At 38.0% G+C, this 16,807-nt stretch overlaps 1 protein-coding gene and 1 long non-coding RNA gene across 2 annotated transcripts; both read right to left on the bottom strand.

Moving 5' to 3' along the window:
* Window positions 1–11,214: 11,214 nt before the first annotated feature.
* On the bottom strand, window positions 11,215–12,783 carry LOC107821146 (uncharacterized). Its single transcript, XM_016647553.2, has one exon. It carries the CDS (start codon window positions 12,781–12,783, stop codon window positions 11,215–11,217), a length of 1,569 nt encoding a protein of 522 aa, XP_016503039.2.
* Window positions 12,784–14,237: 1,454 nt separating this feature from the next.
* LOC107821150 (uncharacterized) lies at window positions 14,238–16,689 on the bottom strand. Its single transcript, XR_012704340.1, has 4 exons — window positions 16,567–16,689; window positions 16,324–16,481; window positions 16,124–16,244; window positions 14,238–16,059 (listed from the first exon to the last, which is right to left on the bottom strand). It is a non-coding gene; the product is annotated as an uncharacterized LOC107821150 (long non-coding RNA).
* Between the last annotated feature and the right edge of the window lie 118 nt (window positions 16,690–16,807).

Genomic DNA, 16,807 nt, shown 5'->3' with positions numbered 1-16,807 from the left:
AAGAAAATCTTTCGGGACGGGTATTATTGGATAACTATGGAGAAAGATTGCTTCAGCTTCGTTCGGAAATGTCATCAGTGTCAGGTGCATGGAGATCTAATTCACGCACCTCCCACAGAACTGCATCACATGTCTGCACCTTGGCCATTTGTTGCTTGGGGTATGGATGTCATTGGTCCGATTGAGCCCAAAGCTTCAAATGGGCACAGATTCATATTGGTCGCTATCGACTACTTCACAAAATGGGTCGAGGCTGTCACTCTCAAATTGGTCACTAAGAAAGCCGTGGTGGATTTCGTACATTCAAATCTTATCTGTCGTTTCGGTATTCCTGCAACTATAATCACAGATAATGCGGCAAACCTGAATAGTCATTTGATGGAGGATGTGTGCGAACAGTTCAAAATAACGCATAGGAATTCCACTCCTTATCGGCCCAAGGCCAACGGCGCTGTTGAAGCGACGAACAAAAACATCAAGAAGATTTTGAGGAAGACAACCCAGAGTTCCAGACAATGGCATGAGCAGTTACTTTTCGCCCTGCTGGGATATCGCACTACAATACGCACATCAGTAGGGGCAACCCCATACTTGTTGGTTTACGGGACCGAGGCTGTGATACCGGCAGAGGTATAAATCCCTTCTCTCCGGATCATTGTTGAAGCTGAAATTGAAGAAAGTGAGTGGGTCAAAACCCGTTTGGAATAGTTAACGCTGATCGATGAAAAGCGAATGGCTGCGGTCTGTCAGGGGCAGTTGTACCAACAAAGAATGGCCCGTGCTTACAACAAGAAAGTGCGACCCAGGAATTTTGAAGTAGGTCAACTGGTGTTAAGGCACATTCTTCCACATCACCAGGAAGCGAAAGGAAAATTTGCTCCTAATTTGAAAGGTCCATACATCATCAGGAAGATATTGCCCAGGGGAGCATTATATCTAGGTGATATTGAAGGAAAAGATCTCGACACAGCCGTGAATGCGGATACAGTAAAAAGATACTATGTCTGAACTTGCTCTGACGATGTTTTTGCACAATTGAGAGGACAAAGGCTTTCATTCCCGCTACCCAAACACTCAAATCCTTTGCTAACCCTTTGAGTCGTTTACCTTTCTTTCATTACCCTCTTTGGAACCTGGAAGTGCTAGTTAAAAAAAATGAAACTGTTCCTGAACTATGTTTGACTTGATTTCGAAAGGATACGTAGGCAGCCTCTCTATGGGGTTCAGTCACACCAAAACAAAAATCCAGTTTTTTCCCCAAAAGTTAAACTGGGGCAGACATTATAATAATTCGGCGATAATGCCGCCTGGACGGTTCCAGAGTTGTAATTCGATCCAAGTTCTTTTGACCCCAAACCTGTTGCAAGTCCTTCCGATCAATCGGTAAAAGTTTCTTCAAAATCAAAGGACGCAGTTGCTCGGATCCGACGCAGTCAGGATGAGAGAAATAAAATGAGAGAGTCTTATTGGTGAAAACCTACAGGCACCATAAGGCGATGGCGAGCAGAGAAATCAAAATGAGAGAGTCTTGTTAGTGAAAACTCATGACGAGCACTATAAGGCGACGGTAAGAAGAGAAATGAGAGAGGTCGGCTAGCGAAAACTCGCAAAGGGCGCTGTCGGCCAAAAAGAGGATTTCACCACAGAAGGTTCTGGCAAGGTTCCCTGGTTTGGAAACATAGATCCGTTTGGTTCGTGAGAAAATGTAGGTTCGTGAGAGTCGGGCATCTAGTCCAAAAAGCAGGTTATGTCAATTTAAAGCCAGCATGCACCTCAGATAAGTCTTTCTTTTCCCCGAAAAGGACGCTTCTCTTTTTAAATTCATTTCCTCGCTCTTTTTTTACCTTTCTTTGGATTCCTTTTCGGTTTAACCCTAAGCCCCAAAACATGCTAGAAAGAAAAGGTGGCAGGACCGGTTTCACAGGGCTCTGTCTGGCAAGAGGTGGAGAACATACCCGGCCTCAATGATGCGTCAGTCCAATCCCGACTGATCGTGACGTTTGATTACCTCAAAATCCCCAAGCAGAGTGAGACGGAAGAAACAGAGCCGTACACGCGCAAATCATCGTGAAATCCTGAAATATTGAGTCTTATCAGTTTGAAAGGAGGTCGCCTTGGAAGCCAATCAATGGCGAATTTTCTCAACAGAAATGAGGCTTGGGACCAAGAAAAACAATGAAGTCCACAAAACCGACCACAATTTCAAACTAACAATTTTCGTTTGTTTGAAGTTGAAGTAGTTGCGATACAAAACGAACTAAGCAGGAAGCAGGTACAACCCTGCGAGAGGTAGGTGCAGCCAAAAGGAAATGCGCAAGGGTTAGAAATAGCTATGCTGCAATAATCAACCCAAAAGGGAAGTCTCCTCCCGATTCTTTCCTGCATTTTTTCTAACCCGATGATTTCCCCGGCATAACCCGAGGACTCTCTCCCTTTTCCGGCATAACCTGAGGACTCTTTCCCTTTCCCGGCATAACCCGTGGACCTCCCTGGCATAACCCAGGGACCTCTTTCCATTTTCCAGCATAACCCGATGACTTCTCCGGCATAACCCGAGGACCTCTTTCCCTTTTCCGGCATAACCCGATGACTTCCCCGGCATAACCCGTGGACCTCCCTAGCATAACCCAGGGACCTCTTTCCCTTTCCGGCATAACCCGAGGACTCTCTCCCTTTTTCGGCATAACCCGTGGATCTCCCCGGCATAACCCGAGGACTCTTTCCCTTTCCCGGCATAACCCGTGGACCTCCCTAGCATAACCCAGGGACCTCTTTCCCTTTTCCGGCATAACCCGATGACTTCCCGACATAACCCGAGGACCTCTTTCCCTTTTCCGGCATAACCCGATGACTTCCCCGGCATAACCCGAGGACTCTTTTCCTTTTTCGGCATAACCCGATGACTTCCCCGACATAACTCGAGGACTCTTACCTCTTTTCCGGCATAACCCGATGACTTCTCCGGCATAACCCGATGAATCTGCCCGGCATAACCCGATGACTTCCCCGGCATAACCCGAGGACTCTTTCCCTTTCCCGGCATAACCCGTGGACCTCCCTGGCATAACCCAGGGACCTCTTTCCCTTTTCCGGCATAACCCGATGACTTCCCCGGCATAACCCGAGGACCTCTTTCCCTTTTCCGGCATAATCCGATGACTTCCCCAGCATAACCCGAGGACTCTTTTCCTTTTTCGTCATAACCCGATGACTTTCTCGGCATAACCCGTGGACCTCTCTGGCATAACCCAGGGACCCCTTTCCCTTTCCGGCATAACCCGAGGACTCTTTCCCTTTTCCGGCATAACCCGATGACTTCCCCGATATAACCCGATGACTTCCCCGGCATAACCCGATGACTTCCCCGGCATAACCCGAGGACTCTTTTCCTTTCCCGGCATAACCTGTGGACCTCCCTGGCATAACCCAGGGACCACTTTCCCTTTTCCGGCATAACCCGATGACTTCTCCGGCATAACCCGGTGAATCTTCCCGGCATAACCCGATGACTTCCCCGGCATAACCCGATGAATCTTCCCGGCATAACCCGTGGACTTTTTCCGGCATAACCCGATGACTTCCCCGGCATAACTCGATAAATTTTCCAGGCATAACCCGTGGACTTTTTCTGGCATAACCCGATGAATCTTCCCAGCATAACCCGATGAATCTTCCCGGCATAACCCGTGGACCTTTTCCGGCATAACCCGATGAATCTTCCCGGCATAACCCGTGGACACTTTCCAGCATAACCTGGCAATCCTCCCAATTTAGGGCTCTGATCCCTAAGTTGAGCAAGTTTCCATTTAGCCAGCATTAGAGCTCCACTCCCTGAACTGAGCGTTCTTCTGTTTAGCCAGCCTTAGGGCTCCAATCCCTGAACTGAGCATTTTTCTGTTAAGCCGACATTAGGGCTCCAATCCCTAAGTTGTGCATTTTTACCTTTTGCGACATTAGGGCTCCAATCCCTGAGTTGCACTTCGTAGACTAGGGTTTTTTCCAATCCCCGCATCAGTGCTGTAGATTATTATGGCAATTAACTCACGGAATTTTCCTAGTGAAACTGGGGCAGAAAAATTTCGTTCGTTTGTTTTGTTTGTCTTAGCAGGTTTGACCTCGAGGCGCATTGATCGAGATGACCTACGGGATGAGTCTCAATCTTGAATAAAGAAAAGAAGAAAAGGACAAAAGGAGAAGATGTCCCCAAATACTGGAACAAACAAACGGTGGGTCGCTCCAAAATTTGATCAAAGTCCCGAGTTCCGCCAATCCCGTCTCACTCAATACCGCAGAAATAAACAGGCGCCTACAACTTGCGAGCATCAAGATTCGGATCGAAGTCTACAAGCAGAATCAGCTAAGACCCAAGATCAAGTTGCAAAGGAATTATAGATAGGGATCTTGTAACTAGCAATTGACACGCATAAGTAGTTAGTTCAATTTCAATTTTCCTTTGGTTGTAATAAGGCGATCAGTAAAGCAACAGTGGCAACAACAACAGCAGTAACAGCAAGCATCGCAATCCCAGGGTAGTCCCAGCTAACAAAGTTTTCCGAACTACATTGACCTGATTCCTGTTTAGCCCAAGATATGTAGGAAACCTCTGAAGCAAAGGTTCGGTCAAATCTTTTTCAAAAAAAAATGCTTCATACGGAGTACTCGGATGGGCAAAAATCGTTCACTTTATCTTTGCACGAAAACCCTTCGTGTCTTCGGGCAAAGAGGGGCAGCTGTAAGCACGTGATTTTTGCCCTATGAAAGAATTACTCCCAAAAATTCAAAATAAAATGATTTTTCCTTGGTGTGCAATTTTATTGAATTTTTGTGGTATTTTTGTGTAATTATTTGTATATTTGTCTGTGCATGTTTATTTGTTAAATTAATAAAAATACAAAAATATGTCGCATTTTGCATTAGGATTTAATTCTACAATTATTAGTAATTAAGTTTGTTTTACAAAAATTGAAAATTACAAAAATAGGCATCTTTTGCATTATTAGCATTTAATGTCCAATTGTACAATTTCATGCTTAATTATGACTTAATTGTGTGTTAATTATTATTGGGAGTTAATTTGCGCTTTTATAAATTAATTTAGTTCTATATGATAGTTTAAGGATTTTAAGAATTTAGTTTTAGAAAAATAAAAGAAAAAAAGAGAGCAAAAAAATAAAGAAAATCGGAATTAGGCCTCTTCTTCAATTTCAAACCACAAGCCCAAATAATTGCCCAACCTTCCCCATGGCCCGGTCCATATCCACCGGGTCGACCCGGTCCATAACCCAAAAGACCCAACACCCCCCTATCTTGCATTTCAAAAAAACAAAACAAAACAAAACCCTAAAAAAACACTACCTACCCCCCCTCTCTATCTTCTTCTCCAAAAAAGCTCCAAACAAACCCATCAATGGCTGCCCTTCCCCCGCCTCTTCTCCTTCACATACACACACACACACACAACCACGGCAACGCAACACACACACACCCGCTGCCCGTGTTTCTTCTTTTTATTCAAGATCGCGAGGGTTTCTTCTTCTTCAAGTTCACGTTGATCGTTGCTTCTTCTTCTTCCTCACTTCATGCTGCTGCGTTTCCAGTGACCCCATCGCTGCCACTGCTGTGGCTTCGTCTTCAAACGACCAGCCATGGACGAGCTTCATCGAGCTCGAACTCGAGCTCCCATGGCTGTCGCTGCTGCTTCAGCTGTGCTACTATGCATCGTCTGCTTCTTCTACTCCTTCAAGGACGTCCATGGCTTACCCTACTGTGCGTCGTCGAGCAGCTGAGTTTAAAACAAACCTCCACTGCTGCGTTGTCTGCTTCATCTTCTTCGTTTCGTCTGAGCTCAAGTTGAGTGGTCGAGTTCCCGAGCTCCAGCCATGGACGTGGGGGCTTTGCTTTCATCTTCTCCATCCAAGCAACCAAATGACCTGCTGCGTCATCCATGGCTGACCCTACTATTTCTGCTTCGTCGCATCCAAACAGACCCCATACAGAAATGGGTTCGTCGCTTCAGTACGGTCCGAAAACGAGACTCAAACCATCTCGTTTGTTCGAGCTTTGGTTGGGGTCGTCAAAACAGTCCATACGAGTTCATCGTTGGTCAGTCATTGTTCGTCGTTTCGATCTGGTTAGTGGATTTTTTTAAGTTTCATTTTGTCTATATTTTTGTTTGATATTTTTCGGATCTGAAATCGATAAATGATTCAATTCTTGTTTTGTTTGTTCATCGTTGAAATAATTTTCTAGTTTGTTCATATGTTTTGTTGATTTAATTTTCAGATTCAAATGGAACTTTGATTAATCAGTTTTTCAGTTTATTTCATGTGCTTTTATTTTGTATTTTTGTAGAAGAAATTGTTAGTTTAATTTTAATATTGTTAGATTTAGTTTAAATCATTTGAATCCGTCATGTTTGTTATTTAATATGGATCTAATGCATGTTTATTCTTTGTTTGAAGTTCATCCAGTAATTTAATGTGAGTTTATGTTTTGGTTTTTGATTTATTGATTTAGTTTGAATCATGTATTGTGTTGTTAATATTGTTGTTTCCTTGCTCATCAATTTTTGGTCTAAGATAACCAGGATTGGTTCCCAATATGGTTAATTTATGCACATTAATTTGATGTTGTTCAATTTGTGTTCATGTGATTTGTTGTTGAATTGGTTCAGAAATCGTGTTCATGTGGTTTGTTGTTTGAATTTGTGTAGAAATTGGTCATATTGGCTATATTTTGGTTGAGTTTGATTAATTGATTGGTTATAGCTGATGGGGGTAGTTTGGTAAATTGCAGTACGTTCAGGGGTAAAATGGTAATTGCAATAAGGTCGGAGGGGTAGTCTAGGAATTGTACATTTTGTAACTCTTTATGTTAAGCATGGGGGACAAAATGTAATGGGGTGTGGGTGATATAATTGTTTAATATAATGGGGGACAAGACATAATGTAGTGGATGGGAATATTGTATTTGTTTATGTTAGGCATGGGGGACAAGATGCAATGGGATGGGGTTGATATATTTGTTTAATGTAGTGGGGGATGAGTGGGAAGATAATGGGTTTGGTAGGATAAAGTGTGATTTTATTAATTGATTAAAGGGTTTGGGATGGGATATAAATAAAAGAACTTGATCAGATTTTTAGAGAGAATAGAAAGAAGACAGAATACAGAAGAAAATTTGAAGAGAGAGGAAATTCCGAAAAATACTAAGACTTTAGAAAATAAAAAGAAAAACATTCTGGAAATTCAAAAGAAGAAAAGTATACACCTGATATACAATCCAAATATTCTGATATACGGATTCAGAAATTAAGGGTTAAACACTAACTAGTCTTTCAAAATCTGAAATCCCTTTGCTTCTATCCGTTGATTGTTGTTGTTGTTTCTGGATTTTTGTCTTGATTTTAAAATGTGTCACTAAGTTTCTCGTTGCTGGTTGTTACTGGTTGCTGGGTTGCTGTTGTTGTATGCTACTGAATTTCTGCTGATCTCCCTTTTCTTTTGCTTCCAATATCAAGTACACAACTGACACGCTGATTATTGTAAACTGAAACAGGAAGCATGAATACGAAAAAATGAAGAGTTGAAGTTCTAAATTTATTTTAATTATATTCTGAATTTTATTTGTATATATAAATTATTTAGCTTACAAAAATCAGAATCATGTAGCTATTATAGTGGAATATCTGACGATAGCTTAACGGATGAACTATCTATATATATTGCCTAAAAATAAATGAATGGTGTAGCAACTCCGTCTAGTTAAAAATCAAACGAATAGGCCATTTCGGAACTTGTAGGAATATTGTTTAGTTAAATAATATTGGTTAATTTCAGCATGTAAATGGTTTAGGATTAAAATTAGATTGCTAAGTTTTTTTTTAATTTGACAAACTGAGAACATGCCTAGTATAATGTAACTAGGTAGTAACATGTGAATAAGACGGCCTAGGTCTAGTTTTATGTCATACACGTTGGGCCTAGGCCCGCATTGGCAATGGACTGCCCTGCTTGCATCATTTTCAGAATTTATGAATCATATTCGAAACCCAACTATAACAACTCAAGCATGTAAATAAATTAAGACCTTTTCTCTTTCATTTTATAGAGACATAATAGAAAAATGTAGTCATTGTAGGTTTATCCTTTCATAAAATGAGACGAGCCTCACCAAATAAAACAATGCAAATTGCGGAGCCCTCAATAACTGGTCACAATAAAATATTTAGAATTTAGGATGGATTGTTTAGTGAATTTCACTGTCTTCCCCAAAGACAATAAACGCGTTAGACTCTTTAGGCGCGACTTAATTAAATTACATTCTTAAACTCGGGTGCACATTTATGTGACCCAAATTCAAATCTCAACGGAGTCGGAATGTATTAACAACCATGGGTGCATTGACTGTGACGTGGTTCGAGACGTATTTTCACAACGTTGCAATTCTATAAAAATGATGATAATAATAAAAGCGGTTTAAACTTAATGAAGCACATAAGTAATAACATGTATTAAATCAGATATCTAGCCATTATAACAATTTAAGCGACTGTGCTAGAACCACGGGATTCGAGGGTGCCTAACACCTTCCCTCGGGTCAACAGAATTCCTTACTTAGAATTTCTGGTTCACAAACGTCTTTTAGAAATCGAACTTCATCGAGGTTTGTGTGATTTTTGGCAGATTCGTCACACGAGGAGGCCAATTAGAGAGGCAAGGGCATAGCGAGCTAGAGGTGAGTAATAGATGTAAATGCTATTCTGAGGGTTTGAAACCCCGGACTTTCACATCGTAACGCTATATTGAGGCGTGACACGCACTCCATGGCGAGTGCGGGGTCGGATACTACTGGGGATTGTGACTTGGTCCACCCCGTGTGATGTTTATACTATACTGGTGATTGATACACATACTTCATTGATATTACTGGGCTTGATGCCATGTTTGGGGCCTTGTGCCGATTTGTAAAATCCTTCGAGGATTGATATTACTGCTTAGCATGATTTGCATATCATTTAATTTCAGTCCAAGGTTTTAAATGTTGTTTTGCAAACTCAGCCATAATTCTAAGTGTTGAAAACTTAAATGATATTTTTAAATGTATTCTGGGCTGGGAACTTCTGTTTTGTAAATGCCCAAGGGGCTTATTATATTATTTTCTGGACTGATTATAAAGTGACTTGAAACAGTGGTAACAATGACACTGTGTGATATACTTGACACAGTGGTAACAATGACACTGTGTGATATACTTGAAATAGTGGTAACAATGACACTGGATGATATACTTGAACAGTGGTAACAATGGCACTGTATGATATAAATTGGTCAGGTAACAATGGCTGACCGGTCAGGTAACAATGGCTGACCAAGATATTGTGCTTGGGCTGTAGGAGCCCCTCCGGAGTCTGTACATACCCCTAGTGAGCGCCGTCGACGATAAATAAATATGGATGGCTCGGGCTGCACGCCGCAGTGGGTACTGGAATGTACCATCATATGCATTGCATTCATGTATTTGTATTTATACTGGTGTTTAGCTGCTCAGTTCCATATGTTGCTGTATATTTGGATTTTAGCTTACTTTGTGTATTTACTGGATTTTCTTATCTTCGGACTGTAGTTACTTTTATTACTCACTGGGTCGGAGTACTCACTTTACTCCCTGCACCTTGTGTGCAGATCCAGGGCAGTCTCAAGCTCAGTAGATCCGGTTGATCAGCAGATCCAGCCTCTGGGAGTATCGAGGTAGCTGCACGGCGTTCGCAACCATTGATCTTCTCCCTCCTATCCTATCTCTTTATTTCCGCATTATCATACTTTGGATATATCATGTATTAGGATGATATTCTGTATTCTAGAGGCTCAGATTCGTAACACCGGGTCCTAGTGAGATTATGTTGTGTATTTTGTTAAACTCTTCAGTACTTTGATCTTGAATTAATTGATATTTCCATCCGCTATTTTTGATAAATTGGGTTAAGTATTGAATAATGGTCGGGTTTGCCTAGTAGTATGTTGGGCGCCATCACGACCGAGATTTGGGTCCTCACAGAAGTAGCTTAAATTTATATGTTTGTAACATGCTAAACTGGAACTCCTTATCTTTGAGGCAGTGTGTGCTATTAAGATCTGATGCAACCAAAAGATAACATTACTATTCTGCACTAATCTCTTTCCTTTTTTATTTTCACCATGAATTCAGCAATAAAAAGCAAAGCCTTGACTCCCATGCTTTTTAACAGGAATTAATAGAGAAAAGTGCTTAGTTCAGCTAGCAGGGAAAGAAGCAGAGACGTGCAAGTAAAATTCTTTCCTAGTTTTCCCAGAGAATTTTATACAGTATCAAGATTTCAAGCGACAAAGACATTTTTCCTATACCAGTTTTCGTGTTTCATAACTTCAAAAACTGAAATGGAAATGAATGAGGAGAACCTGTCCAGATTGGCAATCCCACACTCTTACTATCTTGTCCGTACTCCCTCAATAAAGCTTATCCGAGCCTGATGGAAAAGCAATCCCTGTAACGACCTGTTTGCAAAAACCATTTAATTGGTATCTGCACAACTCACTCTCATTTATGTGAATCAGTTCAAAGGCGTAAAACTTGAATATGTTTCCAGTTATTCTCCTCTCTCACACACACAGAGAAACACAAAAGAAATTCACTTCTGGAACTGCAAGTAACATGATAGTCAACTGGACGCCAAGTTACTCCCTTCGTTCCAATGCATCTGCTATGAGAACCAACAATAAGGCTGATTAATTTGTAAAAAAGTGGATGCTTATCACACTAACTATATTTCAAACCAAAAAATTAGTAGACCGATTACCAGTACACTGAAACATCCATAAGTTTATTTAATCCAATTACATTTGATGAAATTTTACAATGTCCGATTGATGAATTAGCATATTAAAACCAAATTCGTATATGAAATTCATTGCCTATTCAAAAATGCGATGTAAGAAGTCTGTTAATCCATATTATGGCAAATCATGACATATATATATTTGTAATATTTTTAAAAAAGTTAATTTATATACAGAATAGAGAAATAGAGAAATATATAAGAAAAGAGCAGAAAAGTAAAGCGTACCTATTACATGCTTCAGATATGTTGTCAACATCTATTGTCACACTTGGTTAATGAATCTCAGTAACAAAAGTTGTACTTAAAGCTCAAAAAAGATATTGATTATCTTTCGAGTGTTAGACTAAATTTCGAAAAACTTCTTTAAATACAACATTTGTAGCTTCAGTAGTTATATTCCCATCGTCATCACAAACCAATATTTTTAATCCCTTTCTACTCGTCACTCGAGAAAGAGCAACATATAGTTGTCCATGTGTAAAAACTGGTTTTTTTAAAAATAATCCCACGTGAGACAATGACTGTCTTTGGCTTTTGTTGATTGTCATGGCAAAAGATACAATGATTGAAAATTGTCTTCGCTGGAACTTGAATGGAATTCTAGCATCAGATGGCGTCAATGTCATTCTTGGAATAAACACTTTCTGTCCAGCCATCTGTCCCGCTAAAACCTTTGCTTCAATAACTTGATTTCCAAGTTTAGTTATGATCAACCTTGTTCCATTACATAATCCTGCTGACTGACCAATATTTCTTAATAACATTAGTGGAATACCAACCTTTAGCGTAAGAGCATGATTTGGAACTCCAGAACATTTAATTGTATTTAAGAATTCAGGAGTGTGTACATGTTCCAGTGCTGAATAAGTACTATCAGAGTTGCAGATTGTATCGGAACTCAAATATGATTTCTCAGAACTTTCATTAAGGGAAATCATATATTCGTTGATTGATTCCACCATATCAAGAGTTTGAGTAAGAATGGCTCTTTGTTGTAGGTATCCTATATCATTGCAACGACTGTTGAAATTCGGATACGTACTTTCTACAATTGCAGATGTTGGATCAACGGATTGTTTTATCAAAAGATCATCTGGTATTTGGACTTTTTCATTGCCATCAACAGAAGTACCAACTATACCATCGCCAATTGCCAAAATCCAATCTGAAAAAACTCTCAACTCATCTAGATGTGTCCCTATTTCATTACCTTGCAATCTCATGTTCTTTGTTAACTTTAACAGTTGACAGTGAGGCCACAAATAAGAAGAATTGAGAGAAGCATTAACAATATCTTGCCTACTACCTTTTGGAATAACAGGTAATATTTGTCTGAAGTCAGCACCAAGAACAATTGTTTTACCTCCAAATGGTCGGTGTAAATTGGATGCATCTTTAAACCTAAGAATATCTCTTAAAGTTTTATCAAGAGCTTCAAAACAATATCTATGCATCATGGGTGCCTCATCCCAGATAATCAACTTTGCCTTAATAATTAAATTTGCTAAAGGAGTACCTTGCTTTATATTACATGTTGAATCTTCAGTTACATTTAGAGGAATCACAAATCTTGAATGAGCTTTTCGACCACCTGGTAACAACAAAGATGCAATCTCGCTAGATGCAACAGTTAAGACAATATCTCCTCTAGATATTATGGCAGAAGATAGAGTTCTCCAAATAAAAGTCTTGTCCGTTCCTCCAAAACCATATAAAAAGAAAAACTCACCTTTGTCTTCATTCACATCTCTTATTATTTTTTCATAAACTGACTTTTGCTCATCTGTCAAATTCTTTACTAATTGTTGATGTTCCTCTGCCAAAGCGCGTTTATTATAACGCAATTCATCCCGTATTAATATATTATTGTTATCAACTTCTTCCGTATTATAAACAGGCCTTGGCATTGTTCGAAAATTTAGAAAACTTCTTCCACAACCTTTCAAAAAAGTTTCAAGCTTTTGCAAACAACGATTTTTCAATTCTTCATCTGTTAGGTGAGCTTCTGAAATAACATTAGAATGTAAAATAATTAAATACAATTAATCTGTATTATAAACAGGCCTTGACATTGTTGGAAAATCTAGAAAAATACTTCGACAACCTTTCAAAAAAGTTTCAAGCTTTTGCAAACAACGATTTTTCAATTCTTCATCTGTTAGGTAAGCTTCTGAAATAACATTATAATGTAAAATAATTAAATACAATTAAATGGTAAAGTTTACTTTAGCAACATGAAATTAAAAATAAAATTAACGAAAAAATATATTGTTCAATAGTAGTGTACATTAATTTTAAACACATTTAACATACATAGAATTTGAACGAATAATATAGTTCAAACCATGTGGTTTTTTAATTTGTAAAAATTATTATTAATTTTATGCATATTATTATTCATAACCTATAAATAAAAAGCAGTATTTGCTATCCCAAAAAAATGAATTGAAATTTTTCCAAATAAAGTAGAGAATGCATAAAAGCGATTATAGCCTTTCCCAAAGTTTTAGAGCATTAAACACAATGCATTAATTTTCTATTACTTTTTATGTCTGAAAAATGCATTAATTAGTACCAATATTATTCCTATGATGTAAACACAATGTTATATTAAAAAGATATGAAAATAAGAAAATATTGCTTAACGAACCTTAAGTTGTGGAGTGAATTTTGTATGAAGTTGAAAAAACAAAAAAAAAAAGAAATAAATGAACAATCAGGTTAATATGAATTAAGTAATTAAAAATAAAGCTAACTAACAAAGTTAAGCAAATCAGCCATTATTCAGAATTGTCATATCATAACTGGAAACTTTAACCATTAAATACATACCCGGGTGATCCAATATTCTTCTTTCTTCATAAAGGATATCTTCTGATAGTAAATGCCATGTTGCTTGCCAAACACTTTCTGAACGTGACATTGAATTTGATAAAAGTAGCATAGCAAATATTTGCCTAAGATATGATGTCATTCCCCAATTACTTGCTTCCATGATAGCATCCACGTATTCCTTATCATAATCATCTAATAAACCCAAAGCATAACATGCATCTCTAAATGTCTCATGATCAGAACCGTTGATTTTTTTTAAATCCTCATAGCTTTTTGGACCTTTAACTACATTCAACAACAATCTAAGGTAATATTGCTCGCCAGAGGAAGGTGGAACAAAGAATATTCTCCCAATAGAAAATGCAGAAGTTCTTCTTTTTTCCCATCTTTTTAGGTTTTGTTTCCACACAAACTTTAGAGAAAATTCTACATAAGTCAATTCTCTTGCTTCAGCAAAAGTCTTATTAGCTTCAAACCAGCTTAAAAATATAGATTCCTTAACGGTTGGTGTATTGACAACTGCATCAATTGGATCATCATCCGAAAATATGACCGTCTGATTATTTGGTAGGTGAAAAGATAGTCTTTCTACAGATGGTTCTCTATGGTGTATTGGGAATTTAAAACTTCTCCAAGCAGCTTCACAAGGTGATATGTATCGGCAATCACAATACATATTTATTTCATCAACCACCCCCGAGTCTTCATTATTTACACTTTGAGAAAAAGCTGATGTGACACGATCATTACCTTTATTAACAAACTTAAATAAGTACTTAATGGATCGTGATTGATTACACCACTCCACATTAATGTGTGCACCATACTTCAATAATAAAAATCGATTGTGTGGTACAACATACCTATTATCCAACGCAATACCTACTCTATTTGCAGTTCTACCATCATCCCTTCTTCTATAAATTGGATACCCATCTTCATCAATTGTGGTTGATGACACAAATTTTTTTGGAAAGTGCTTTGTGCATCTACCATTTTGCATGCAAGGAGAAGATTTTCTAGCAGTACCACAAGGACCATGCATCATGAAATTTGTAACCGCATTATAATAATAAGGATCTACTTTTTTATCTGGTAATTCTGCTGAAATTATTCCATCAATATCTCCGACAGTTGGGTATTTATTCACAAGAAAAAGTAAGATGTGTGCATGAGGCAAGCCCCGCTTTTGAAATTCAACTGTATATATCACTGAAGAATAAAGATGTAATTAGATTGTTAAGTTTATATATTAGTTATTTTTAATATTAGCATATAAGAAAATGAATGTGCAAACATAATAATTTTGTAGAACATAAAATTTTTACCTGCTTTTACTTCTCCAAAAACCTTATTGTCGCGTATATCCTTTATCATGCGATCGAGCTTGATTTTGAAAACCCTTGTTAAAACGTCGGGACGATCTTCTGGAGATAAGCCCCTACTCTCCACAAATCTAGTAATCTCAGGCCATTTTGGGTTGCAAGTAAATGTGATGAACAAATCAGGGTACCCCGCCCATTTGCAAATTGCCATGGCATCTTGATAATTTTGCAACATGTAACGTGCACCTCCCGTAAAGCTAGAAGAGAGTATAACTCTTTGTCCTTGAGAAGAAGGTTCTATGTCCCCATGTAAAACAACATCTTGTAACCTATTATAAAAGTGTGCTCTCAATTGTTTTTGATGAAGCCTAATGAACTTCAATCGAGAAGATTCCATCATTGTATAACCATCTACCAAGAATTGTTGAAATAATATTCTAGCTGACACAATTGAAGGAACTTCATCCTTCCTTTCTTGAATTTTATATGATAAGTACTCACGCGTGCTAACACATTTCCTTCCACCGGCTGAAACATCAATATCATTTAAAGGAATATCTTCTCGGTATCCGTCTTCACCATACGGAAATAATAATGGATATTGCAAACCTAAGTATGCTGCATTTAATTCATTTATCCTTTGTAGTTGTCCAGATTGGCTTTCAACTATGATATCTCTGTCAGACCTTGTTTGTTCAAAATCTCCAACTATCAAAGCAGCTACCTCTAAAACTGTTGGTAAATTGTATCTTCTTCCATCAGAGCCTCTTTTCCCAATCAATCTAAGTCTAACATTTGAGGTCCCATCTATTTTGTCAAAAAATTTACATTCATATTGTCTTCGAATAAAGTATGGTTGTATTCCTTTAGAAGGTCATCATCATCAGTAAATTTAAGAACTTTGTAGACTTAGACCTGCGACTCAATATTCTCTTGCTTAACAATAACCTTGAACATGAATTTTTTATAAAGAATATCGTCCATTTCACTTGGATAAGAACAGTCAGCATCCGCAAGTGAAGTCTGCACCAAATTTCATAAGTTAGAAATATTTTTATGGTTAATCAAACTAAATTTAGTAGTATACCTCAACTAATCTTTCCTTAAGTTCTTTTGCGGACTTCCCTATAAGTTGCATAGCTTCGCGATTCCAAAGCAACAATGAGATAAAAGCGGTTCCATCCATAACACGAACTTGAAGCCTATACCTGCAACTCAATTTTTATTAACCTTATGCATATTTTTTATAGATATAAGATTTTAAAATTTTCACTAAATAGTACTAACCTGTGAGTAACAGAAGACTCTTCTTCATTGCATTTGGCACAAAAGTAATTATTTCCAACTTTTTTCACATTTCGACTACACTTGTTGCATGCCAAGTATGATCATCCCCGGTCAAGTTCCAAATTAACCAATTTTGCCGCAATCCAATAGCTGGATTCCTATTGAGTAAAAAATAAACAATTATTGTAAATGCAAAACAGATAACATAAGGTAAACATAATTGAGAAAGTAAATTAAACTCACTTGCGTGCACTGAACTAAATCCCTAATAGTTTTAAACAGTACAATTCCTTTGTCTAACTCATCTCTAACAGAGTAACTTTGTTGAGAACTTGTTCGAGTGATTCGCTCAATGTTTGATTAACGTGCTGCAAGTAATCTGCATAAGTCAAAAATTGTAATTTATAAATACTATTGTTATATTTTCTGTACATATAGAAAAGGATTATACACTTCACAAACCTGGATTTAAATTCAATAGAAT

Source organism: Nicotiana tabacum, chromosome 3 (genome assembly GCF_000715075.1).
Source record: "Nicotiana tabacum cultivar K326 chromosome 3, ASM71507v2, whole genome shotgun sequence".
In the NCBI taxonomy this organism is placed as follows: domain Eukaryota; kingdom Viridiplantae; phylum Streptophyta; class Magnoliopsida; order Solanales; family Solanaceae; genus Nicotiana; species Nicotiana tabacum.
The sequence above is the reverse complement of the archived record's forward strand: the minus strand, read 5'-3'. Positions and strand labels throughout refer to the sequence as shown.

Bases quoted from the DNA above. Each gene is read 5' to 3' on its own strand.
- LOC107821146 (XM_016647553.2), bottom strand. From the start codon at position 12,783: ATGCCAAGGCCTGTTTATAATACGGAAGAAGTTGATAACAATAATATA.